Source organism: Dendrobium catenatum, unplaced genomic scaffold (genome assembly GCF_001605985.2).
Source record: "Dendrobium catenatum unplaced genomic scaffold, ASM160598v2 original_scaffold_34171, whole genome shotgun sequence".
NCBI lineage: Eukaryota > Viridiplantae > Streptophyta > Magnoliopsida > Asparagales > Orchidaceae > Dendrobium > Dendrobium catenatum.
The window spans coordinates 51791-77990 of record NW_021352629.1 but is presented as its reverse complement, the minus strand read 5'-3'; the positions used below and the strand labels follow the sequence as shown (position 1 = coordinate 77990).

General features: G+C 36.4%; 1 protein-coding gene across 1 annotated transcript in view; it reads left to right on the top strand.

Moving 5' to 3' along the window:
• LOC110113052 (lysophospholipid acyltransferase LPEAT2) overlaps positions 1 to 26124 on the top strand; it is a 54589-nt gene extending 28465 nt beyond the window's left edge. Inside the window, exons 10-14 of the mRNA XM_020845472.2 lie at positions 15819 to 15885; positions 24034 to 24084; positions 25551 to 25667; positions 25753 to 25800; positions 25891 to 26124. Coding sequence (XP_020701131.1) covers positions 15819 to 15885; positions 24034 to 24084; positions 25551 to 25667; positions 25753 to 25800; positions 25891 to 26037 — 430 coding nt within the window. The 3' untranslated portion in view covers positions 26038 to 26124. The remainder of the gene's footprint in view (positions 1 to 15818; positions 15886 to 24033; positions 24085 to 25550; positions 25668 to 25752; positions 25801 to 25890) is intronic.
• Positions 26125 to 26200: the final 76 nt, after the last annotated feature.

The following is a 26200-nucleotide window of genomic DNA, read 5'->3' as shown; positions in this document are numbered from 1 at the left end:
CCTCTCTTGGTTTCCCGCTCTCCCATTCTATGACTATGGTGAATATTGTCAGATTTAAGGAACATTGGTCTCAAAACTAAATGATAGCCTCCATCAATGTGTACTTCTAAATTTAGATATGGCACGGTCAAAAAATCCATATCTTTGTCCTATTTGTTATGAGATACTTGCAAAGGTTATTGGGAAAGATGATGAAAGTGGTGAGAGAGATAGAGAGCCAGAGAGATGATCAAGAGCACGATAACAATGGAACAATTGCAAAATTGTTGCAATGCCAATTATCTTTTGACTTCCTACGTCAGACTAGTTATTCATACAATTACAACTTATAAAGGTCACTTTGCACTTTCATAGCGGTGTAGTTGAGTCAATGTATCCAACTAAATATTGACAAGAAGGTTAGGGCTAAAGAAAAACTATGACTATGGTGAATATTACCAGATTTTAACATTTCTGAAACTAATTTCTCCATTGCGTCCTTTTGATAATGTGGGTAATGATAAGGACAAATGTTAACAGGTTTGGATAAAAAAGGGAGATGGATAAGATGGTCGATGGTTCGTGGTGATGGTAACCCTTATAGGGGCTTGAATAAGTATTTAAATTCATATAATAATGTTCAAATGGGAGTAGGAAGAGGATGAGGGAGAGTATCCAGATGTTTTTCTAAAGAGTCAGGTGGTGCAAGGTTGGTATTTAGATGGTGAGGTTGAATAGTGAATAATTGGATGGTTGAGGAATGAGAAATGAGGGCACATAATTGGTTGAAAGAAATGGGATTTGAGGATAATTGAGATTCGCTAGAAAGTATAAGGGATTGATTTTGATAACTAAATTGCATAGTCAAATTGCGATAATTTCGTAAAATTGATCCTAAGGATTGTAGCCAATGCATACCCACGACGACATCGGCCCCATGTATGGAAATGATGAATAAATTTAAGGTGACCTGATAGCCTTTCATAGTAATTGTGACATTGGGGCATTTTGCTATACAAAAAAGTAAATTGCCATTGCCTACTGAAACTTCAAAAGTAATTGGTGGCTTGTGGAGTAAGAGCAAGTTGATGGATAAGATTGGATTGAATAAAATTATGAGTACTCCTATTAATTAAAATGTGAATATTTTGATTATTAATATAGCCATTTAAACAAAAAGATTGAGGATTAAATTGTCCTGCTAAGGCATTTAAACTAATTTTAGAAGAAAGATCGTGGTTATGATCAATATCAAGAGAAAAGGAGGGGACTTCATGCATTCACCATCGTCAGTGCCAAGTAATAATTAGAATTTATTAGGGCAACGAATTTGGGGTCCAAGCTTCACAATTAAAACAAAGGCCTTGTTGACGTCTATGTTGAATTTCAGCAGGAGATAGTTTGCGATTTGGGAGGTTAGGAGGTTTATGGATGGTGAGAGAAGGTTGGGCCTAGTGAGTGGGGTTGAAGTTGGATGAGGGGATAGAGGTAGGACGTGTAAACTTGGTGGATGGATAAGAATGATTTGGTTTATGCCAATTTGAGGATGAGGTAGAAAAGAAGTCTTGAATTTTGATTCATGACTTATAGTAAGTTCCATTGCATCCAAAAAAAAGGACACGCAAGTAAAAGTTATCATTGTAATTCTTTTTTGAGTTCAAAAATGAAATAACTAATAAAGGTAGACTCCGAAAGATTGGGAACTTTAAATGCAATATTTTCAAAAGTTGTTTGATAATCCAAAGTTGATTTTTTTTTTTAGTTAATTTTGAAAGATTCCCATGTAAATTCTCATAAGAAGAAAGGCCAAATCGTTGTAAAGATAACATAAAATCACACTAAGGAAGAGATTGACCTTTCATCCTAAGCCATTGATAGCAAGTAGTGGCGGGATCGTCCAAATGAAATGAAGCGATTCAAACCTGATAACAATCAGGAGTATTATGAAAATCGAAATGTATTTATGCTTTAAAGATCCATGTTTTCACATCAGATCCATTAAAAGTGAGGAAGATCAATTTTCTTATTTTGAAGATAAGAAAAACGTAGAGAGACTGGGATAGATTGTGGAGTGGGAAGGGACCCAATGGAACCAAGAATACCGGCAGAGTGAGCAGGATCTTGATTTTGAAAGGAAGGCGGTCGTTCAATGCATAAGTTGTTAAGACATTTATCGATGAAGTCCATGAAGGTTCGAAATTGTTGGATGGATGTGCCAACAGAAGTTAATTGAATATCAGCTTGTTGGAGAGATTTTTGGATTTCGGCAAATTGCAAATTATGATTACTTTGCATTGAGCGTAGAGCTTCAGCATCAACATTCTTCATGTTGGGTATGAATGAGGAAATTCTTTTATACGAGAATTGGTACATATACCAAAATTAAAAAAAGAAAAACGAAAAGAAAAATGAGTAGAATGTGTAGAATAAATAATAAAATTTCAGTAAAGAACAAGAAAATGGAGAACCTGATGTAAACTTGAAAAATTATTATTCCAGTGCAAGCAAGATGCGGGTTGCCAGTAATTATTGAATCCTTGAATGTTGTTGAATATTTTGATAAAAACAATCGGATGACTGTTGGAAGGATGTTGCGGCAGATGCAAGATGTAGCAGGTTACCAGCTGGTGAGATTTGCTGTTGTCAGGAGGGCTATTATGGCTGAAGTAACCATCCAAATAGGTTCTTGGAGGGACTCTGTGTCTTGGGGGCATCGGTTGTCGGAGAACGCTGAAAAGGAGGTATCAAAACAGTTGCAAGATGCTGTTTCTTATCGAAATAATGCAGGGAATGTGGCTTGACTGAGGTTTGCTGTTTCTTAACAACAACAGCTGCAAGTTGGTGGGTGTTATGTCTAAAACAACAGCTGGAATAGGTGTATTGTTGCTTTTCTTGAAGGTCTTGGGTGGAGAAAAAGTGGCTGGAGACAGAAGCAGGAAGAAGTTTGGGCAAAAATGAAGAGCGGTGCCCAATATTGCTGAAGAACTACGGGTGGAAGCTGCATTTGGCTGACTGGAGACTGGCTAGAAATGCTGGCAAAGGATGGAAGATGGATGGATGGGAAGGAGGTATGCTGATGTTGACCTCTAAAACAAAGAAAAAAATCAAAAAATAAAATACTTATGCCTATGCCGCTACTATATGTCAGATAATGCATATTTCTACATATTTGATTGATGATTAGCCTTAATCGAAAGTTCTCTCTCATTATCGGGAAGGATAATTAACTATAGGAGCTTGCGCCTATAGGAAACCAGAACTCAGATCATAAAGTCCTCGCAAAATGAGGGCGAAATCTCTGGGTAGTGTCTTATCTACAAACTCATCTGTCTTCCAAAATTTACTCCAGAACTTAATTCCGTTAAAACTCCCCCGAAGAATAAGAAAAAGCAAGCGGGGGAGGACGGGCCGAATTTTCAGAGCCCACAGATTTCTGGCGACTCCACTGGGGTTTGTTTTCTCTTTCCATCTTTGGCTAGTCGTCTAAGTGCTATAGCAGCATCAAAAAATAGTAATGATAATACTAAGCTTTATACATGAACATCAAGACGTGACATTTGGTCCCTACATCCAAAAATCCATCATTAAAAGGTCCTGGTACAGGGAAAAGCAATCATCTATTATGATGGTAGAGCAAAGAAAGAATTAAGATATGTATGGTAAGCATCGAGGCGGGACACTTGGACGCATGTCCTCCCGACATAAAAGAAAACAAATATGGAGATCAATATCTCTATAGGAAAAATATATGTAATATAATGGTGTGACATCTAGTTGTTGATCTGCATGCTAAATCCAAAGGAAACAAAAAAAAATAAGCTAAAAATCATACCTTGCGCACGTTGGATCCACGAATCATGCATCAAATCCGGCTGAAATCGGCGCCGAACAGGTCTTCTCCGAGAAATCCTGCCCAAATCCTGTATTTTGCCCTCGATCGCCTCCCGTTTGCGTCTATAAGAGGGAGACAAGCTCAAGCCTTCGGGGACACCGACGCCTCCTCTCTTCCACGATTGCAAGCAGCCCTCTCCTCCTTCCGACTATGCCTGATTATTATGGATTATATTTAATTTTGATTAACTATAATTAATTGATATTAATTGTAATTAATTATTATTAATTATTGTTAATTGTTATTAATAAAAAATAATTATAATTAATTATAACTAGTCATGATTAATTGAAATTAAGAAAAATATGATACCTCTCTTCCTGCCTCGATCCACGTGCCAACCTCTACAACCCCATGAAGGTACGAATTTTCTAAACTTTGATTGTCGCTTTGTTGTATGCGGCGGACCAGAAAATCGCCTATACACACTTTTATTGTGCGTGGTGGGATGGGACCCCGATCCGACGCCTACGATAAGGCGGGCAATCACCTAAACTCTACTTTGGCGTTCGTGACGGACCGGAAAACCTCCTATACATGCCTTTATTGTGCGTGGTGGGATGGGATCCCGGTGCGGCACCTACGGCGAGGCGGGAACACTTATAAGTACCCCCGAGCGGGGGTAAAGCAAATTGTGTCACTTATAAGTACCCCCGAGTGGGGGGAAAGCAAACTATGCATTTTTTAACTGGCGCCGTCAAAGACCCCATACACGCCTTTATTGCGCGTGGTGGGAGGAACAAAAAATCACGGCCGCGGTGTCCTCATCTGAGGACACCTACCATACACGCCTTTATTTGCTGCGTGGTGGGAAATGCCCAGTTTCTCGTAGTTTTCTCCTAAACAGGGAGACGCCGGGAGGCTGCCAAAATTTCGGGTGAAAATATGACCGCACTTGGACCTGTTTGAACTCAAAAATGACAAAATTTGGACTTAAACGAACAATGAAATGAAATTGAACTAAAATCAATCCTGAACTTGTAAGGCCTTTAAATGAATTCGGGACTCGAACAAGACTACGATAACTTGAAATTGAACTTGCAAGCTTTTGAACATCAAAGGATTTAAAAACTTGAACACTTGGACTCATATTTAAACTTGGTCTATACATCAAAGGAACTTGCACTTGAACAAGCAAAGGTGAACTTGAATGTGGACCAAAGTTTATAAAGACTTGAACTTTTATTTCTCCAAAATGATTCATGAAATACTCTAATCTAATTGAAATGAACTACAATGACAGGTGGTGAACAATGTTCCAAAAGAATCATTCACATGTAAATAGGGGACACATAACAAGAGGTCTTCATACGAATTCAACTGTCATTTGATTGTAAACAATCCTCAATGAGAAACTTTTGAAGGACATTCAAATGAACAATCAAGATATAGAGGTTTAATAGTCAAATCTTGATCATTCAAGTGGGTATAGATGACCAGATAAAGATGTATAGTGAACAAGGAAGGTCCCTACTACATCTCACTCACAAGCAATAAGTAAGAGGAAGACCTATGCATAATCAATGATTTTCAACTCCAAGCAAGTTTATTAATTCTACTACAAACAACAACACTTCATGTAGTGGTTTTATAAGTACATGTGGAGGTCCCTACGAGTCGCCGTAGAAGACTCCTTATTTATACAACAGTTTCCCTTGGATAAAAGAATTCAATATGTAACAAATATAGTAGATTTTAATGCTCGTGGCACTTCAAATGATGGCAGAAGCTTCTACATTTGCAATGTATATAACATCCCTACAAACAATACTAGAATAATTGCAACAAATACAACAATCTTCTTGCAAACAGAGATCAAGTTGAAAGGATAACAACATGATTACAATCAATCAATAACATAGAGTTCTCAAAGAATTTTGGGAGATCTTCGAGCTAATCAAAATGCAAAGGAGTGCGAAGGAGACTTAGCAAATGAAACAATTGTTTTATAACACTACAGTCATCTACATCAACATACAAACAAGCACATTGATCTACATGCCAGTAAAGATAAAAGATCTGCAACACATACGATCTTTTTACGAAGACAGATGTATGTGCCATATGCCACTAATGGGTAGATGCATAAAGACTACAGTAAATGCAGTATCCTGTAGTCAACTTCAGTCTAAGGATGAATACATCTACCTCCAGCAGTAGTGGCTGTATTGTAGAGACCAAAATCACAGCAGAATGCATAAAGAATATAAGCTCCTACGAGCTTCTACAACCGAAAGCAGGAGATTAGTTTGTGTACCACAATCTATCTGTTTAAATCGTATAAGTAGTGCACGACAGTCTACCTATACAAAGCAGCAAACAACTGATCCAGAAGCTGCTACGCCACGCCACCGGATCCGCAACATTCTTAGAAACGGACATAAGGCGTTTCACAAATATTCCAAGAATACCCCCACATGTGCACCGTAGTTTGTATACACATAGGTACACTAAAATGGGTAAATGCAACCACAAAACCCGCATGAGCCCCGGTGAACGTGTTATTGGCACACACGTGACGTCTAGGGATGTTGCACGGGTCAATAATTGAATTCTTGTTCGAACCTGATCCTTCTATACGGATCAATAGGAGTCGACAGGGTTCGAACCCTTCAAACAAATACACGGTTGTGGAAACTGGTGTATTTATTTCAATGCATTCATATTAGGCCTTCAAGGCCTGCAATCAAGAGAATTCACTCTCAAAGGTATAAAGCCTACGAAACCCGATCCTCTGTCGACAGCCAGACAGAGTCGACAAGGTTCAAGCTTTAAATGGAAATGACCCCGAACAGCCCGATGATGGCCGTGTTGATTTCTTATCTCAACCGGAGGGATTCACAAATATTTTTCAAATGCCATTCCAAATACTTAAAATTCCATCCAAATGTCCAAAAATCCAAAAAATCCTAAAATCCCAAAAATATTTAAAAATGAGACTATCCATCCCAACACTTAAAACAAAGCCCATCCACCATCCGCAACAGTCTGCCTGGGTGGACAAATTCAAATTTACTTCAGCTCACAAAGAGCCAAATACCTAGTTGAAAATATCACTAAGATCCATTCTCAAACAATCTCTTGCCAGTAAGGACGTGGTACGTGTCCTCTAACCGGCAGTTTCACCGCCAAATGGCACTGCAGGTAAACGGTTATGACCCGGGCCCTCTGAACCGAGTGGTTTTGCCGCCAAATGGCACCACAGATAGCGGTTATGGCCAAATCCAATACGCTTCTTAGTGGCGTTAAATCCTTGAGATATGAATCAATAAGATATGATTGATATGGCACAAAGTCCTCTGTTAGCTAAGGTGGATTCAAATTTGTCCCCTTAGACAAACATTCATCCCAGGTTTACAAAGTCCCCTTGGACGAAGCAACCCATGGCTGCCGACAAGGATCCTTCTGTCAGGTTGGGTCGACTACCTCCTCTGACTAAGTAGACCAGGGACCACGATGACCCGGGACGATGGAACCATGGGATCTTGATCGGGTCCATCATCCATTCCCCCACCATCCGCTTTAAGTGTAAGATGGTGAAATTTCGAGTTTTAAATATTAAACCCTCCAAATTTCCCAATATCCAAAACCTTCAAATTCCCAAACATCAAAATCTTCAAATTTCCAAAATTCCTAACCTATGCTGCTACTATATGCCAGATAACACGTATTCTCTACGTATCTGATTGACGACTAGCCTTAATCGAAAGTTCTCTCTTGTTATCGGGAGGGGTAATTAACTATAGGGGCTTGCGCCTATAGGAAACCAGAACTCAGATCATAAAGTACTCGCAAAATGAGGGCGAAATCTCTAGGTAGTGTCTTATCTACAAACCCATCTGCCTTCCAAAATTTACCTCGGAACTTATTCAGTTAAAACTCCCTTGCCAAAAAAAAAAGCAAGAATAGCAGCGAGCGGAGGCTAGGGTCGAATTTTCGGAGCCCACACTAGTGTGTACCTTTATAGATCAGTCATTAAAGAAATTCATCAAAGTGGGTCCCCCGAAGATGACCCCTTCAAACAATATTCTCGATGGTCGACATCTTGAAAAATCTTCCAAGAAATCCATCGCTTTTCAGCTATATCCTCTCAGATTAAAGAAGATCCTCGCTTGATCTTCATCAGTGCCCTTCTACCGGAAGAGCAAGGGGAGGAAGTAGAAGAAATTCTCTGTGAATTTAGGGACTGCTTTATATGGACTTATGCTGAGATGGCCGTCTTATCCCCTGATGTAGCAGTTCCTAGATTGACCAACACCCGTTAAATAAGCTCCGAAGAGAATGAGATTAGAGATTGAAGAATAGGTGATTGCTGAAACTAAGAAGCTCATAGAAGCGAGCTTCATTCGAGAAGAAAATATGCCGATTGGATCGCCAATATCGTCCATTTCAAGAAAAAGAATGGTCAGATTCGTGTATGTATTGACTTTCGGGACCTTAATAAGGCGTGCCCTAAAGGCGACTTTCCACTCCCGATATCAAAACTCTTAGTGAACAACACGTTCAACTACGACATGTTCTCATTTATGGACGGATGTCGGGTTAAAATCAAATTAAGATGTCACTTGAAGATGAAAATCATACATCGTTCAGAATGCCCATCGGCATGTTCTTCTATACGGTCACGCCCTTTGGCCTGAAGAATGCTGAAACCATCTACCAGTGGGTAATGACACGTATCTTTGATGAATTAATACATCAGAAGATAAAAAAAAAAATATCAGAAGGTCGAGTGTTATATAGATGGCCTCGTCGCCAAGAGAATGAACCGAAAAGATCATTTAAACCACCTAAGGATCATATTTGAGAGGATTAGAAAGTTCGATTTGAAGATGAACCCTCTCAAATGTGCCTTCGGGGTCTCTAGTAAATTTCTGGGATACGTCATTTGACATTGAGGAATCGAAATCGGCCCCAATAAGATAAAGGAAATTATTGTGATGTCACCTCCTAGAAATATTTGTCAACTCCGCTCCTTACAAGAACAATTGGCTTTTATTGGCGATTCATATCAAATTTGTTGGGTAAGTGCCAACCATTTTCGAAGCTAATGAAGAAAGATGTCTGCTTCAAATGGGATGTAGAGTGCCAGGAAGCGTTCGACAGTATTAAAAGATATTTGTTAAAGCCGTCCATTCTCACAGTGCCAATTCCGATGAAGCCTCTTATACTGTACACAACAGCATTAGAAGAGTCCCTCGAAGCATTATTGGCTCAACACAATAAAGAAGGCAAAGAAAATACACTTTACCACATTAGTCGGATATTGATCGGAGCAGAAGTGTGGTATTTCCCAAATGAGAAGCATTGTTTGGCGTTGATTCTCGCAGTTCAGAAACTCTGCCATTACATGCTTTCTCATAGGGTTACATTGATATGAAAGATCGATCCGCTAAAGTTCTTGATGAGAAGACTAGCGTTGACAGGTTATTTAGCCAGGTGGACAGTGATACTATAATAGTTTGATATCACATACATGCCACAAAAGGCGGTGGAAGTGCAAGCCTTGACAGATTTTCTTGTTGTGCATCCTATCCCGACAGATTTCCCGCTCAATGATGATTTGTCTGATGAGCAAATCATGCAGGTCGAGGAAGATGAAAAACTACTATTTTGGGAGATGGACTTTGACGGGGAAATCATCGATTAAACCTGCTCGATCTCCAAATCTTGCAGGGGCACGAGCTGGCATTGGTCTCATTTTTTTAGCACTGGAGGGAAGCATAATTAGATTTTCATTCAGTTTGACTGAACCTCGGACCAACAATGAAGTTGAATATGAAGCTCTAATAGCAGAGCTGGAGATTGCAATCGATTTCAAAATCTAAAATCTTCAAATCTTCGGTGATTCTCAATTTGTGATAAATCAAGTCCTTGGCATTTACAAGATTTTCAAACTTGAATTAGCCCACTACCACCGGCAAGCTCTTAAGCTTCTAAAACAGGTACAGAGTGTTAGAATAGCTTAAGTTCCTCAAAATAACAAAACAGATTGCCTGGACAAATTAGCCAAGGATGTGACGAACACCGATGAGGAGATGCATATATCAATTATGGTTCAAGGCCGTCGGGTTTTAGAGTTGGCAATCTTACAATTCCCGCGAGCAGAGGGAATACTAGATTCAAGTCAGCAGGGTACAACTTCGATTGATCCTCAATCTCCCCAACTGATCATTATTAAAAATAAACCTGAAGAACGTCGTGTAGTCAAGAGACGTAGGACCAGTAGATGCTCAGAATCGTGGTTGCATTGCCTCGATGTTGAGGAGAGAGATGATTGGAGGCAACCCTATCGACTATTTCAAACAAAGTAAACTCCCAACAGATAAATCTTTAGTCACATAAATTCAAAAAAGAGCATTATGATACGCATTTGTTAATGACATGTTGTATCGTCGGGCTTTCAATCAAATGTGGTTATGTTATCTAGGGACCAAGGAAGCTGATAGGGTGATGACAAAAGTCAATGAAGGACTTTGTGGAGCACATTAGTTAGGTCCCAAGATGGCTGCTAAAGTAAAAAAGAAGGGTTATTATTGGCCGACAAGGGTAAGAGATTGTATTGACCATACTAAGAGGTGCCATGAGTGTTAAATCCACAATGATGTTATACATCAGCCTCCAAACTCACTGCACCTTACAATAGCATCCTGACCATTTGAATTTTGGGGTGCAGATATAATCAGGCCAATAGATCCACTATCATCAGTGGGACACCGTTTCATTATGGCAGCAACAGACTACTTTTCTAAGTGGGCAGAAGCAGCTCAATTCAAATAAGTTACGTCCGAACATGTAATCCATTTCTTTACCATAATGTTATCTAGAGATTTGGTGTGTCACGCCGCATAATCTCAAACAATAGTACCGCAGTCAAGAGTACCAAAATTTACAAGTTTGTTGATCGACATAAAATCGATGGGCAGTACTCGTTAATATACAACCCAAGAGAAAATGGCCTAGCGAAGGCCTTCAACAAGACATTAGTGAAACTGTTTAAGAAGATCCTTACCAAGAATGAAAGATAGTGGCATACGAAAATGGCAGAGGCACTATGGGCCTATCATAGAACTTACAAAATGCCCATCAAAGCCACTCCTTATTCACTGGCATTTGGAGTTAAAGCAGTATTGCCACTAGAAGTTGAACTACCATCACTCCGGGTAGCAATCCAGAACGATCTCACTCAAGAGCAAAATGCTTGCTTGAGAAAGGAAGAGCTTGACACACTTGATGAATTCAGGTTACAAGTTCAACAAAATCTAAAAATCTACCGATGAAGAATGACGAAATCATTTGATCGGATGGTGCATCCTCGGGCATTTCAAGAAGGAAAATTGGTTATGGTATTAAGAAGGTCAATCATCCCACATCAAAAAATCGGTGGCAAATTCGTATCTAATTGGGAGGGCCCTTTTGTTATTGAGAAGGTATTTCAAGGAGGAACTTATCAACCTTGACAGCCAGAGGCCTATGCCGCCGATCATCGGTCGACATTTAAAGAATTATCATGCATAAAAATTTCATGTCTAATGTAATATACACTGATCAAAGTTTTATATGCATATTTATCAATGCATATTTATATTTATATTTTTAAATTATCTTGTGTAGCTAGAATGCATTTCAAAGTTTTCTAGAAGATTGGGGGCATTTTAAATATTTTTTTCAGGTCCACATCGCGTCGCATGCCGAAATCCTCGAATAAATATTTAAAATCTCAAAATACAAAGTCTATCCAAAATCTCCCTATAAGGAATTTTTATTGCCTCAGGTTACCTGATGTACAGATACATCAAGTAGCCTATAATATATCGCCACGTGCTCTTACTATTTACCGCACGGCTCGACGACCCAACCCGGAACGAATATGCTCGGTATTGCTAGGTACTACTCGGTATTTGCTCGGTATTTGTGGCATTTCATCGCTTAAGTTCGGGACGGACCTTCAGATGCGAGTCTCGCCAGGTAGCGTGAGAAGCCGGTGGCGTCGAGACATCAACGCCGGTATTTGCTCGGTATTTGCTACTTCGGGGTGTGAGAATGCCTACCGTTGTCAGGATCGCCGCCGAGCGGCGTTCACCGGAACAAGCTCTTCCTTTGATCCAGCGACGTCGCAGCTCCGATCTTCCTGGTTTGTTCGATTCTTCGGTTTGCGGTAAAACGTGGAGCTCTAGATGTTACGTGAGATCTCGAAGGTAGTTGTGAGGGCTCTTAAAGACGAATCCCCGGCCGGATCCCATCTTGGCCGCGACGTTGCGGTACTTCTTCTTTAGACGACGCAGCTTCTCCGCGATCTGGTTCAATACCGAGCGAATACCGAGCAAATACCGAGTAATACCTAGCAATACCGAGCAATACGCGGACATAGTAATCCCAGATTCGTTCCGGGTTGGGTCGTCGGGCCGCGCGGTAAAAAGTAAGAGCACGTGGCGATATATTATAGGTTACCTGATGTTTCTCTACGTCAGGTAACCTGAGGCAATAAAAATTCCTCTATAAGACAGGTGCATTTTAAATATTTATTTTGGTTGATATCATGATATGCGCCGAGATTTCTAAATAAATATTTAAAATTTCAAAATTCTAAATTTATTCTATTATGAAATATCCATACGAGACAGGGTCATTTCAAATATTTATTCAGGTTGACATCACGCTGCGTGTCGAGATTTCCGAATAAATATTTAAAATTATCAATGCAAATATTCTTTTATGCTGAAAAATATAACGATTTATTTTCAAAGTATATGCAAGTGATCTTCTAAAAGCTCGGAACACCATCTTTTCTAACGTGCAAAGATTTGAAAGTCAAGAAAGAGACTTTTGTTACTACACTCTAACAAATCGAGCCAGGATAGCTTGAAGTCTTTGAACAGCCTGAATCTTAAGATTCGAATGGGTGTAAAAGGTTGGATCCAACACCCCAAATATGGTCGGATCGTTGGCAGTTTCATCTACCCAACACGTCATAAGAATGGTCGTAGTAGAGGAACCCCCCCTTCGTCAACCAGTCAGTAGTGACTGTAGGAAGTACGAAGGATTATTTGATTCGATAAGTTCAAGTAATCTTAGTCTACTCCTAATTGACCGAAGAATCAAAGTTTCGATGGAAAAGAAGAGTCGCGAGCAACTATTGAATGTGCGTAGGCTCCAAATCTTCCACCACAAAGGAGAACTCCAAATATATCAACTTCAGTAAATTCAGTATTAGGAAGCGCATTTCTCATAGCTCAAGTCTGAAGCTTAAATGAGTGTTAGAGGCATATGCCCAAATATAGACAGATTGCTGGCAGCTCCATCTACATGACACGCCATAAGAAAGGCCGTAGTAGAGGAACTCCCATATGAGCAACCAGAGAACGAAGAGCTATCAACTCCTAGCTCTCCTAATCTGATGAACTCAAGTGACTCAGATTAAAGTCTCCTCAAGTGGTGAAGGATCAAGATATTACTCATATTTGTTACTATCAGTTGAATCCAAAACCTTCAAATTTTTCAATAAATCCATAAAGCATCAAGCGATGATTGAAATTTTTTTTCTTTAACAAGTACATCAAAGAACAAAGCAAAGGACCAAAGAAAACATCTTAAAGTTTACATAAAGCCTAAGGCTAAACTAAGATGATTCCTCATCAACAAGTCCGTTATGCACAAAGCTCTGGATTGATGACTCCGCGCTACCGACCTAATGCAAACCTAAAGGGTTCAGGTCGTCGGCATCAACTCCTTCATCAAGCCCGCCAAAGCAGGAAGCATAGGGTCAAAGGCACAAAAATCTCTTGACAAGTCGGTAGTGATAAATCAGGTAACTTTCCACCAATGTTTGATGCACAAAGCACAGGACAGAAGGAACCCAGACTTCAGTACTTAAGCTAAAGCTACAAAAGAAGCATCATGAATGACATCTATAAATGTCCATAAAGATTGGGGACATTTTAAATATTTATTTGGATATACATCACACCGCGTGTCGAGATCCCCAAATAAATATTTAAAATTTCTTGCCAAAATATAGTTAAAGGAGGGAAGAATGGAAGATCCTCTGTAAACTAAATATGCTATCATCATAAAGTGCAATCTAAGCAAGATACAATCAGTACAAGCGACATAAATATTACATCTATATATGACCGCTAAAAAAATATGTGAACAATTATAAAAATACTAGAAACTAAAGTGACTATGGTGGCAAAAAAAGAGCGAGAAGTAACCATGCTATATGTTATCATCAATCTACTAAGTAAGGTCAATCATCATACAACAAATGTGATTCGCTTTAGACGCGTATCACATTTGTTGGGGAGCATTTGTTCACCTCTAAAACAAAGCAAAAAAAATCAAAAAAATAAAATACCTATGCTCATTCTGCTACTATATGCCAAATAATGCATATTTCTACGTATCTGATTTACGACTAGTCTTAATTGAAATTTCTCTCTCGTTATCGGGAGTGGTAATTAACTATAGGGGCTTCGCCTATAGGAAATCAGAACTCAAATCATAAAATCCTTGCAAAAAGAGGGCGAAATCTCCAAGTAGTGTCTATTTATAAACTCATCTGCCTTCCAAAATTTACTGCAGAACTTAATTCCGTTAACTCCCCCGAAGAAGAAGAAAAGCAGCGGGCGAAAGCCGGGGCCGAATTTTCGGAGTCCGCAGTTGATCAGCAGGAAGAGGAGAGGGAAGGTGTGGTTAGTACAACAAGAGCATCATTGATATGCTTCTTGGAAGCCAAGAAGTGAGGCATCTTTAGAGTAGGTGTAGACTCCCAAGGGGAAATAGAAGAGAGAGAAAGAAAGAGAGGAAACTAGAAATTTTTCATTCATACCATTTAATTACAATAGGAGTTATTTATACTACTTGGGTAGACTAAGTTTACAAGATAGACATAGTCTACCCAATACATACCTTAAAATAAAATAGCTAAACTTGGCCTTCCTTACTAAAAGAACAAAATAAAATAAAACTCATTATATATTTGTAGAACACTTTTTTGTCTTAACAATCTTAACTATTTAGGAGTTCTTCTTATTTGGTAGATTCTAATGATTGTTGGTTGGTTCTTCTTATTGGTAGCCCATTTTGCACAATTTGCTTGTCCAATTTTAAGATCTAATGAAATATATTGATGTTTAACATGCTTCAACCCCAATTATGCAACTTTGAATTCCAGCTGCGCAGAATTATTTCTACAGTTTAGTTTTAGCAGAAATGCCAAAAAAAATATCTAGTCAATCAAATATGCTTGCTTGTCCTCGTTTGGTTCCATATAACAAAACTGATGTGTGTTATCAAGTATCATCAGATTATTTAATTAGTTTTTCCTAGGGTTCTAATCTATCCCAACCCACAACCCAACATGGAGTTGCCAGTGTGTATATGCTGGTTCATATCAAATTTTGGTTGACCTCATATGATCCATATCAGGATGATTCTAAACGAATGATGGGCCCTAAATGACCACACAAACACTGCTGGATCCACCCAACCATCGTAAAATATATCATCACAAAGCTTACGATGACCCAAACATAGTTGAAGCTTAAGATGACCCAATTATATCTTCCAACTCCAGGGCAATCAACCATCATCACTATTTGAAAGTAACATATTTATGGTTTGACTTGTTTAGCAAGCGGGTAACAAAGTTTGGATTTGCTTATTTCCTTAAAGTGGTTTTGGTTGGAAACAATTGAAATAACCAGATCAAGAGGTTGAAGTAACACTCCAGATCTGACTGTATCTTCTTAGTAGTTTATTTCTTTCTAGTGACAGCATGCTCGTTAAATTTTCATTTTGTTGCTAGTAACATACGTGTCAAATTATTTCAGTAACCTTGCTATTTTTGCTTGCATAAATTGTTATAGGGATCTCATGCAATGGCCCCACGTATTTATGTTTTGTATAAAACGCCTTTGAAGATTTATTCCTCTTACTTATGTAGTGGTCGAGTTCAAATTCATGGTTTTCTGACTGCTTTTGAGCTGGGAGACAATCTTATATTCAAGAAGGTTGGATATGTCTTTTTATTTGCAAGTTTAATTTTCACCCTTCATTATTTATGATTAAGTAATCTGATTCTTGTCTTGCATGATATTTTCTTTTTTTATATCATCCAGAATTATAAATGCTGAGTTAGTGGATTTGTTCCTTTATCAAGCTTGCGTCAATTATGCAACTATGTATTTCTTTCATTGAAATTTTATCTGATTATTAAATTGTTGCCTAGGTCACATAAAACGGCGGCCTTGCGATGACCCGGTTAGGAGAGTAGAGGTATTAGATTTGACTTATGTTAAGAAAGGTAGGGGTAGACCTAAAAAGACTTGGTTAGAAAATATTAGGAATGACCTTTCTTTATTAGATTTAAACGAGAATTTGACTTTTAATAGGACACAATGGAGAAAAAGGATTCATGTAGCCGACCCCACGTAGTGGGATAAAGGCTTGATGTTGTTGTTGTTGTTGTATTAAATTGTTGCCTAGGAGGATGTTGTTAAAACTACTTATCTGATTGGTTTTGAGGACCTCAAACACCAATGGTTCTGCCAAACATTTGCTGTCATGGAACCTGATTTAGGGTAAAGAGAAAATTAATTTCGTACTATTTGATGCATTGTAGGCCTGGAATTGCAGATTCAACAGGTGATTGAAAGAAACAAACGAGAAAGGATATTAAGATAATGAAATCTCAAGTTTTGATGTTGAATCCTCAAAATACTTGAAATAACAAATCCTCAAAGTAGCTTGTGCTTAACCCTTAAAAGTGTGAAAGAGAAAATTATTAGTGAAGATGTGGATGGCAGGAATTTTTCTGTCAACTCATCATAATTATTTTTACTAAAGTATAATGCCCATTAATAAAAATAGCTTGACAACTAACAAAGTGAAACTACCTCTAAGGGCTTATTCATAATAACCCTAATGAAAACAATAAATTACATAAAATAGCGAATTCCTAATTAATGTACATGAATTTAAAAAAAAATAAATATCTACCTTAATCATCATCAATTATATAGAAGATGACATACTTAATCAATTTCCTATAGATGGGGAGAACTTCCCTGAGGCTGGGAAGAACTTTCCTCTTGTGAGTAAGGAAGATGAAATCACTGGAATTCTAGTGGAGCAACAATAGATTCCGTAGGAAGAAAGAAGAATCATAGAATCTCTTAAAGGTGGATGGTAATTCCAATTATTAGAATACATTGCAATATTTCTAGATGCAACTAATAGAAATGTCATTTGGAGAAATAGGAATGCACCCTGACTTACATAAGCTCCATCCATTGAAGCATCACCAATAAATTTTGGAGGCTTGAAATTTCCTTGAATTTGCAATTGAGGCTTCGTTTGGGATGGTATTCTTATTGATTTCTAAAGAAGCTTCTTAGTACAAAAATTTCTAGTTCAAAAAAAATTTATACTAAAAATCTGCTTTATAAAACAATAAAAAAGTTGTACCAAACGAAACATGAGATACATCATTAAAAATAGAACCAATTGTAATGTGAAAACAACAATGCATATACAAATACATTGGATCTTTATTGAAGACAAATATAATAGGGGAAATTTTGATCTTCTTAATTTTATTTTTTAGTCCTCAACTTAAAAATCCAATCTTAAGTCTTTCAAAACTTCAAGATATTTTTAAAACTAAAAACCATACATCTTTTTTCAATTTTACCATATCTCTCGTTCTCACATCCAATTGCTTATTCTCCCAAGTTATGATCACGCCTTATTCATCACGTTGTCTCCTCAGACGAGTTGCAATAACACCCATTCTTCTTCATTCATCATCTTCGTCCTCATACATCATCTCTTCCTATTTGATCTCTGTTAGGAAACACTTAAAAATCTCAACAAAACTTAATGATCTTGACAACAACAGCTAGAACGATCAATCAATCCAAAGGAAAAATTGGATAAATAGTAGTTTGTATTAGAATAATCAAACCAACGGAAAGAAAATAACAAGATACAATTGATCCTCTATTCGAGACGAGGATCTATCTCTCCCAAATCTCTATACGCCGCTAGAGATAAAAAAAACACGAGATCTCAAATTTCAGCGAAAATCAAGTTGCCCTAACCCTAGAAAAACAAACTATTTAATGCATACAATAAAAAAAAAATCTCTAAATAGTCCCTACATTCAAATTTACCTCCTAACTCCATCAAAAACACTTCCTAAATAGCTCCATTGGACCCGGACGGTCCGATTTGCACATATAGGAGAGGCGGATCTTCCGCCTGTTTCGCACGAGCTGACGTACGACCGGCTGGACCGGTCTAACAATACCCCCCCCCCCCCGCGCGAAGATTCACCTTGTCCGCAAGGTGGAAAGACAACACCTTCATCCATTCCCCCGCCATCACAGACAGTAAGAACCTAAAGATCGAGTTCGGTCCTTACACCTGTTCTCTGGAGTATACTTCTTGTCACATCTGAAATAGAGCCCTTCGTCATCTTCTCTTGTAATTCAGTTTTTGTGAGCTTCTCGAAGTTGTCCTCAAGTCTTTCTCCTGCAGTCTTTTCCTTTGAAGTCCCCCGAAGAGTATTCAGTGTTGGCTCTTTGGATGTCAATATGATGGTGGTCATCTTGTATGAGCCTACTGAGCTGCTGCCTCTCGTTTATCTCTTTAGGTACCTCTGATCCTCTACCAATTAAAAAACTCTCATCATGACGCTAATACGACATACAAATTCGACATACAAAACCATCTCCTTTTCGCATTAAGGGCACTTTCGATGTCAAATGGCTTGTTTTGGTAGCAAAAATTATGGAGGAAAAGAAGTGAGATTAAAAGTAATAGTGAGGTCCAAAAAGGATATTGGGCATATAATTATAAATACTAGTACTAGATAATGGAGTAAATCTTAGGGCTTATAGAAAAATTTTCCAATATAATAAATTAAGTGATGATAATTAGTTATAGACTGTATATTATAGCAAAAGATAGACAAACTCAATCATAATTATTCCATAAAAAGTCTTAAGCACTATGATACATAAAAAAGTCCTAGTAAAATATTTTGCTAGTTGTAAATCAATTGGACTAAATTTAATATTAATATAATATTAACATCACCCCGAGCAATATAATATATGATTAAGTGGTGTCTAATCTTTATATGTTTGTTTTGTGAACGTTGAATTAGATTTTTTTTCTTTATGCTAGTAACATTTATATTATTACACTTAGAGGTTGTTTGGTTAACTAAAAAGCAATGCAATGTAAAATGAATACTTTGGAACTGTTTGGATCAATGTAAAAGGAATGTATGAGATTTTTTTTTTTTTAAATAAAATGAATGCAATGTAAAGTGCAAAAAGAGTATTGGTCAGTGGCCGACATTGGCAGCAGTGAGACTGGCAACGGTGGTGATCACTGGTTGGTGATCGGGTGGCGGCAATTGAAATGAATTGTTGATGTATTTGGAACTCGCCCAAATCTGAAGAATTCCAAATACACAAAAAATGAACTAGAGAGTGAATTTTAAGTGCACCAAAATTTTATATTACATTTGTTTCACTTCAAATCAAACACCAATATTCTCAAAATCCCTATATTTGAAATACTTTACACCCCTTCTGCATGCAACCAAACAACCCCTTAATAGGAATGTGTTATAATTGAAGTTTATAATCTTTTAGTTCTTAGTTTAACTATAAAATCTAAGCAACATGGTTATTATAGCTAATGGATTAAGTTGTAGAATTCTGCTTTTAAGAGGAGTAAGGACTATGGTACAAGTGACAATCCTAGAAATTAAGTTGAGGTTTATTACCTCTAATTATTAGTTTTTGTCTATTTTCAAATCACAATTAGAATGAAGAACTCATTTGATTGTGTATATTATGATATGGCCTTTCTCTTCACACTTAGTTGAAGAACTCATTTGATTGTGTATTAGTGGATTTAGCATTTTGTGTCATGAATTGTATATGGCGTAAGTGTAAATTGAATTGAAGGATGGATAATTGTTAATTAATAAACCTAGATGGACTATGTTTTTTTTTTTTTTTATGTTAATAGTGACAAATTGATTACTTATGAACAAAAGAAACAATTGCTTTTTCAGCTCTAAAACTTTAGGATGAGTCTCAACTAAGTCTTTTAGTTGAAAGAGTCATACTTCTACCTTAAATTTTAGGACAGAGATCATTTACAACCTAGATGTTATTGCCCATGCCCCTTCCTATAGATCAGTTCTAGAATTCAATTCTTCAATAGTAGTTTGATTCTTTTACTTAAGATTTATCAATTCTCAACTATTGATGTCTCATTTTAGCTTTCATGCCAGCCAATTATAATTAGTATGAAGTACGAATTTGTATGTCGTAGTAGGGTCATGATGTGAGTTTTTCAACATTAATTTTGGAATATTTGAGACTCTTTGATTGCATATAGAATAACAATAAAAGAGTTCCTTAAGTTATATCCAATAAAAACATTCAGGCTATTTCTACCTTCAAACATGGGAGCAATTAATTTTTTTTATAGCTTCATATATACCATGATCTCTTTCATAATGTTTATGGTGTAAATGCGTAATCATCACAATCATTATTGGGATTCTAATCTTTAGAAAGAGTTTGTGTTCCTTGATCTATCTAGTCTTTAAGGTCTTTGTGGTCTCTATATTCCTAGTTATCTCTAGGACCCTCTATTAATCTCTAGGGTTTGTAACACGCTCAAACTAGGAATTTTGGTCATTTGGACCTTGCACATGAATATTTTGTAATTATGAAGGTTGAGATTCACATAATTCTTATAATAATGTCCTAAGAAGCACACACTATCGCACAATTCCTATGAACATTATGATCACAATATTGTGCACAATGTTTTAAGAAGCATATCAAAATTTGAATCAATTGTTAGTTTTAAATTTCAATTACCTATGAATTTGATTATTGTCATTTGGACCTATACCATGAATATTTTTGACGACTTGTGAAGGTTTAGATGCACTATGATTTTTATAATAGCATCCTAAGAAGCACATCATTGTGCGACTCCTTTGATTATTACAATCAAAATCATGCACCTCATCCTAAGAAGTACATCAAAATTTGAATTAATTGTTATTTGTAAATTTCAATTACATGCAAGAATTCAGATATAAAGAAATCAATTCAGCATACAAGAAAGTTAGAAATATTTTAATCAGTTGAAGTACACTTCGTATATCAATTAAACATAGTTTAGTTATCTTAGAAAAAAATATTCACTCATAGTTGTGATCTCAAGTTTAATGGTTAGTAACTCCTAAGAAAAACTTGTGCATGCCTCTAGATATCACAATTAATACTCTCGAAATGTTCTCAACTTACAATGAAATCATTATCTTATGATGCGTCACAATCAAATTAGTCCTAATGTAGTGTCATCAATGAGTAGTTTACCATAGCTGTTATTGTTAGAGGACAGTAGTAAAACTGGTGATTTCTAGGTAGAAGGATGGGTTAGCATCTTTGAGTAACAAAAAAACTGCTCCTACTTCTTTGTTCTTTTTTTAATAGTTGAAAAATTATGAGAAAAGTAAACTCTCGTTTTGTGTGATAAGTTAATAAAAAGGGGGAGAAAAAACATTTTGTTTACCTATGAGAGAAAAGTGTATGACACTTGAATTTCTTGGTGAGTTGTTTTTTATGGCTGAGGATGTGACACTTAGTTGAATACGGATTAAATTTAGTTTAATAGTTGGGAGTTGGGATTTTAGTAGAAGGGTCGAAGATTTGGATCCAAATTTTGATGAATTTGTTAAGAAATTTAGGAGATGATTGAGAGAGAAAAGTGAGTGGATAGGAGATAGTATAGAGAGCAGATGGAGAGGGAAAGAAAAAAGTATAGGGATTATGATCTTTTTTTTTTGCAAATGGAGATAAAAAGTACAAAAAAAAAAGAGGGGGATCACATGGGTGGGCGAGAAAGGGTGTTAGGAGAATAGTCACAGAAAAAAGATATTAGAGAAAATTAGTTGAACATGTTGAAATCAAGCAAGTTGAAAAATAGCATGATTTTTATTCTGATACCAAATTGATGTAAAGTATGCATACTAAATTGATGCTAACGTATGCAACATAATTGTAGACTCATTAAAAAAATGAAAGAAAAATATGCTAATTCGACAGTTCTCATTATAAAATAGATTTTGTGAATATAAAGATAATCCATTGCACGAGTGGATGCGTTATGAAGCATTTAGGGTTTTGAAATAGAGATTGTCGAGATGGCATACTTTTAATTAGGGACAGAAGTTAATACTCTAACTGATACAGCTACACCACACATAAGACTGAAGGGATTATATTTATGTAGAGGCTGAGAGTTCGATTATATTTATGAATTTAACTATAATGCTTTTACATTAGGAGAAGTGAAGGTCTTGTGTTGAACACGATCAAATTAATCTCGTCAAGGGTATTTGACTAAATTTGGCTGGAGTTAAGAGAGCTAGAATTGAGAGAAGCCCTTGTTCAATGATAGGGCATTCTATTATGACTGATGGTTGACTAGCCAGATGGGCAGTGTGAGCTGAGGCAGGTTAATGGCACATGTCTGCTGTGTTAAATAATGTGGTGAAGCTTTTGTCAGTAAGTAGACACCGGACGAGAATGGAAAGAAGCCATAATTAACGTGTTCTTGTATGGCATGCTGTGATGTGTTCAACATAAAAAATAAGATCTAAATGATGGAGACAAGAAGAAGAAAATGTGAATAAATTTTGAATGGATACTGGACAGCAGCAAAGAGTTAGAAAGAATTCTATTGGCCATAGGCTTAAGTATCTTGTGGTGGAAGATTTCATTTTATGAGATCAATGGTTAACAAATGAATGACTAGGATTGCACCTAGTGCATGGAAGTTGAAGCGGTTCACAATTGTTATCTTCAAAGTACGAAAGAAAATAATTAGGATGCAAAAATATGGGCTACGGGAAATTTTCATTCAATTTATTTTAACTAGGTTCTTACAAAATATGAGAAGCTATCTATAACATTAGACTAATAATTTAAAGCCTAGATTAACCTTAAGGGCTTATTACATAATGACCCTCATGAAAATAATTAATGACATTAAGAAATAGTTAATTCCAATTTAATGCAAATATTAAAAAAAAATCCTATCTTAATCATCATCAGTCAGGCAACACGATATAAATATAAAATTTTTTTCATTGTTTGAAATTGGAGAAAACTTTCATTATTATGCATCCTAGTAATTTCGAGGCTATACGTGCATGCATTAGCTAAACTTGAATGAGGGTTTGGAGCGTTTCCTTCCTGCGTTTGATATATAATTTCTGATGAGTAAGAGACAAAAGTATAACTTGACTGCAGCTAGTTGGTTCCGCAAACTCTAAAAGTTTCACACTGATTCAAAGAGTATCTAACAAAAAGGATAAGTTAATTTACTTTTTGAAAGGGCTTTTGGAGAATAATTTTTTACAACTAAGCTACTTGCCTGTTCATTTTGCCACTCACCCTGAACTTCTCGTCCATCAGAGTGATCTTACTCAGCAAAAATGGTCCCAAAAATAGGGAGAAGGGAAGAGGAGAATCGGTGGCTCTGCTTAAATTTAGACACTAATTAAAGAAGAATTATATATATATGAAGGCGAACGTAATCATCATTAAACTTAAACCAACTATTTAGGACACATTTAGGAGTTCTCTGCTACTCTTAGTTTGCTGCTGTTGTGTTAACACTGATTTAAGGAACTGAATGAGACGTGAAAAGGCAAGGTCAGAGCTGGCATGGATTACTAAACCCCTATTTGCATGGCAGTTTTGATCTTTACTTGAACAAGCAGCATGCTTTACAGCTGTCATTGCTGCTAAACATTATATGCATATACCTACAATTTCTGAGCTGACTATTAATTTTTTTCATTTTAATATTAGAATTATTGGTATGATATTTGTGTTATGAAATGCTATGATTTTAATATATGTGCAAAATTCCAAATAATTGTTCAAAATATATTACGTATAACATGGATGTGATGCATAATGGCTGAAACTTCGGGCACTTGAAGTTATTTGTGAGCCAGTGCAGTAAATTAATGGCATTTTTCTTTCTTTTTTTCATTTCTTTGCCATGATTGAATATTTAACCGTACGTTCCATTCTTGGCAGATTTTTGCTTACCTTGATGTGGAAAGGAAGGGATCTATTTCTTTTCGTCAGGTAAAAATGAATATCCATAGTAGTTGCAAGTATTTGGTTTCATTAAACTACTTACGAAATTTTTGTGCCGTAGATGGCATCTTTATGTTTCTTAAATCAATTTTGTGAACTAACTTTCAATGGTGTAGAAAAGGAAAAAAATGTAAAAAACTATTTTGAATTTTTATTACTTTTTTTTTATACAAAGTATGGAGATATATACACACCGCACCAAGTGTTTTGCAAAAATAAATCAAAGCTAATTTTAAAAATGAAGAAAAATAAGAATACCCCCAAGAGGATCAATGGCTAGAGGGAGTACACTGTTTGCAATAATATGGTCATGAGTAGATTGATCAAATAGTTATAACCCATAATTTATGTGCTCAAGGATCTCTATCAATATTGGTTGACTTGTGGGTCCCAACAAGGATGGGCCATGCATGGAATTAGGTTGGGATCTCGTGTGTGCATAAGGTGTGGGTCCCATGGTTTCCAACACTCCCCTGCAAATTGAATGTTATAAATCTATCATTCAAAGTTTACTTACAATACTTTTAAAAGTAGGGTTGCATATTCTTATGGTGAACATATTGACCAATTGATTTCTAGTTGACATATATGGAGTGCAAATCAATCTAACTTCCAATGGTTAATTGCTTATTCAATGGGTATATTCTCATTTATTTAGTGGCCGAGTTAGTTAATTATTTTCTCCATGGTCAAGCTAGTTAATCATTCATTAATGATTTAGGTATTTAGTCATAACCAAGTTATTGACGAGTTAAAAACTTGGAGAAATTTAGAAAACTTCTCAATAATCTATCGGTGATTACCATGGCATTTACACCCTACACTTATCATTCATACAAAATAGTTGAGTTCAATACTTATAAAAATTATAAACAATGAACAAATATATATATATATATATATATATATATATCTTATAAAAATTATAAACAATGAACAAATACATATATATATAAATAAGAGAAGACGAGCAAGACAAAATTCTATTTCATTCATCGGTAAATATTACATGTACAAGTTCATTATATGGGCCAAAAAAAAAAAAAAATTCAAAGGCCAGGCGACTCAATCCCCAATCGCACTTGCGTTGTTGCCAGAAGCCCCTCTTCAAAGAAGATGGCGGGATATTGGAACTTTGGATTCAGCTTGCTGTTACTTACTAACGTAGTTGTTGACAATGAATTCATATAGCAACAAGCATGCGTCTGTTCTTTGTTTGTCAGAAATTATTATGTGCAGAATTTGAACGTAGTTTTTCATCTGAATTTCAATCACGTGAAAATATCTAGATTTTCTCATGTACATATCCGATGTATAAGAGAAAAAAATTCAGATATTTTCAAATAATTTGGGTTCAGACAATGTCCAGACTCGGCATGGAATATATATTTTTTTTCCTTGGCCATAATAATAAATTTGCATCAGACTGAAAACGCATTGTACGCAACATGCAGTTCTTGATCGGTTCAGCGCACGTTAGGAAGCAGCCTTTATTCATGAGAGCTTGTGAAACAGCTTTTAACGCGTTCTGTGACATTGAATCGAGTTGTGCAATTTTAACAATTGAGCAGGTATCTATATAACTTAATCGTCCCGCTTAGCATTTGTATATATATGTGAAAAATACTCTCTTATTAACACCGTTGATGATTGTAGTTCCATGATAAGCTTCAATCAATGATACCAACAGTCAACAAAGAATCGGTAAGCATTTATTAGCTAATCCCGATTAAAGAATTGTTTTTCTTGTTACTTATGTAATTTTTATTTATTTATTTTTTAATTTCCATGTAGCTTATTCAACTGGTTCATTTGTTCGACGTGGACAATGATGGGAAAATTGATCGGGATGATTTCATGAGCTGCCTATGGAAGAACCCACTCTTTGTAGCACTTTTTCCTGCCTTGATGGACACCACCATCTTGGCAGTCCATTCCTAAAAGGATTCCTGTATGTACTAACTATTACAGCTAATTTATATAAAACCTTCAAACTTTTACAAATAAATGAAAGGTTGCCGGACAGAATTTATCTTTTTTTTTTTTTTGGGTGATATTCATTTGAGAAACTTCATATATATTAATATTGCCTTAAATTTAGGAG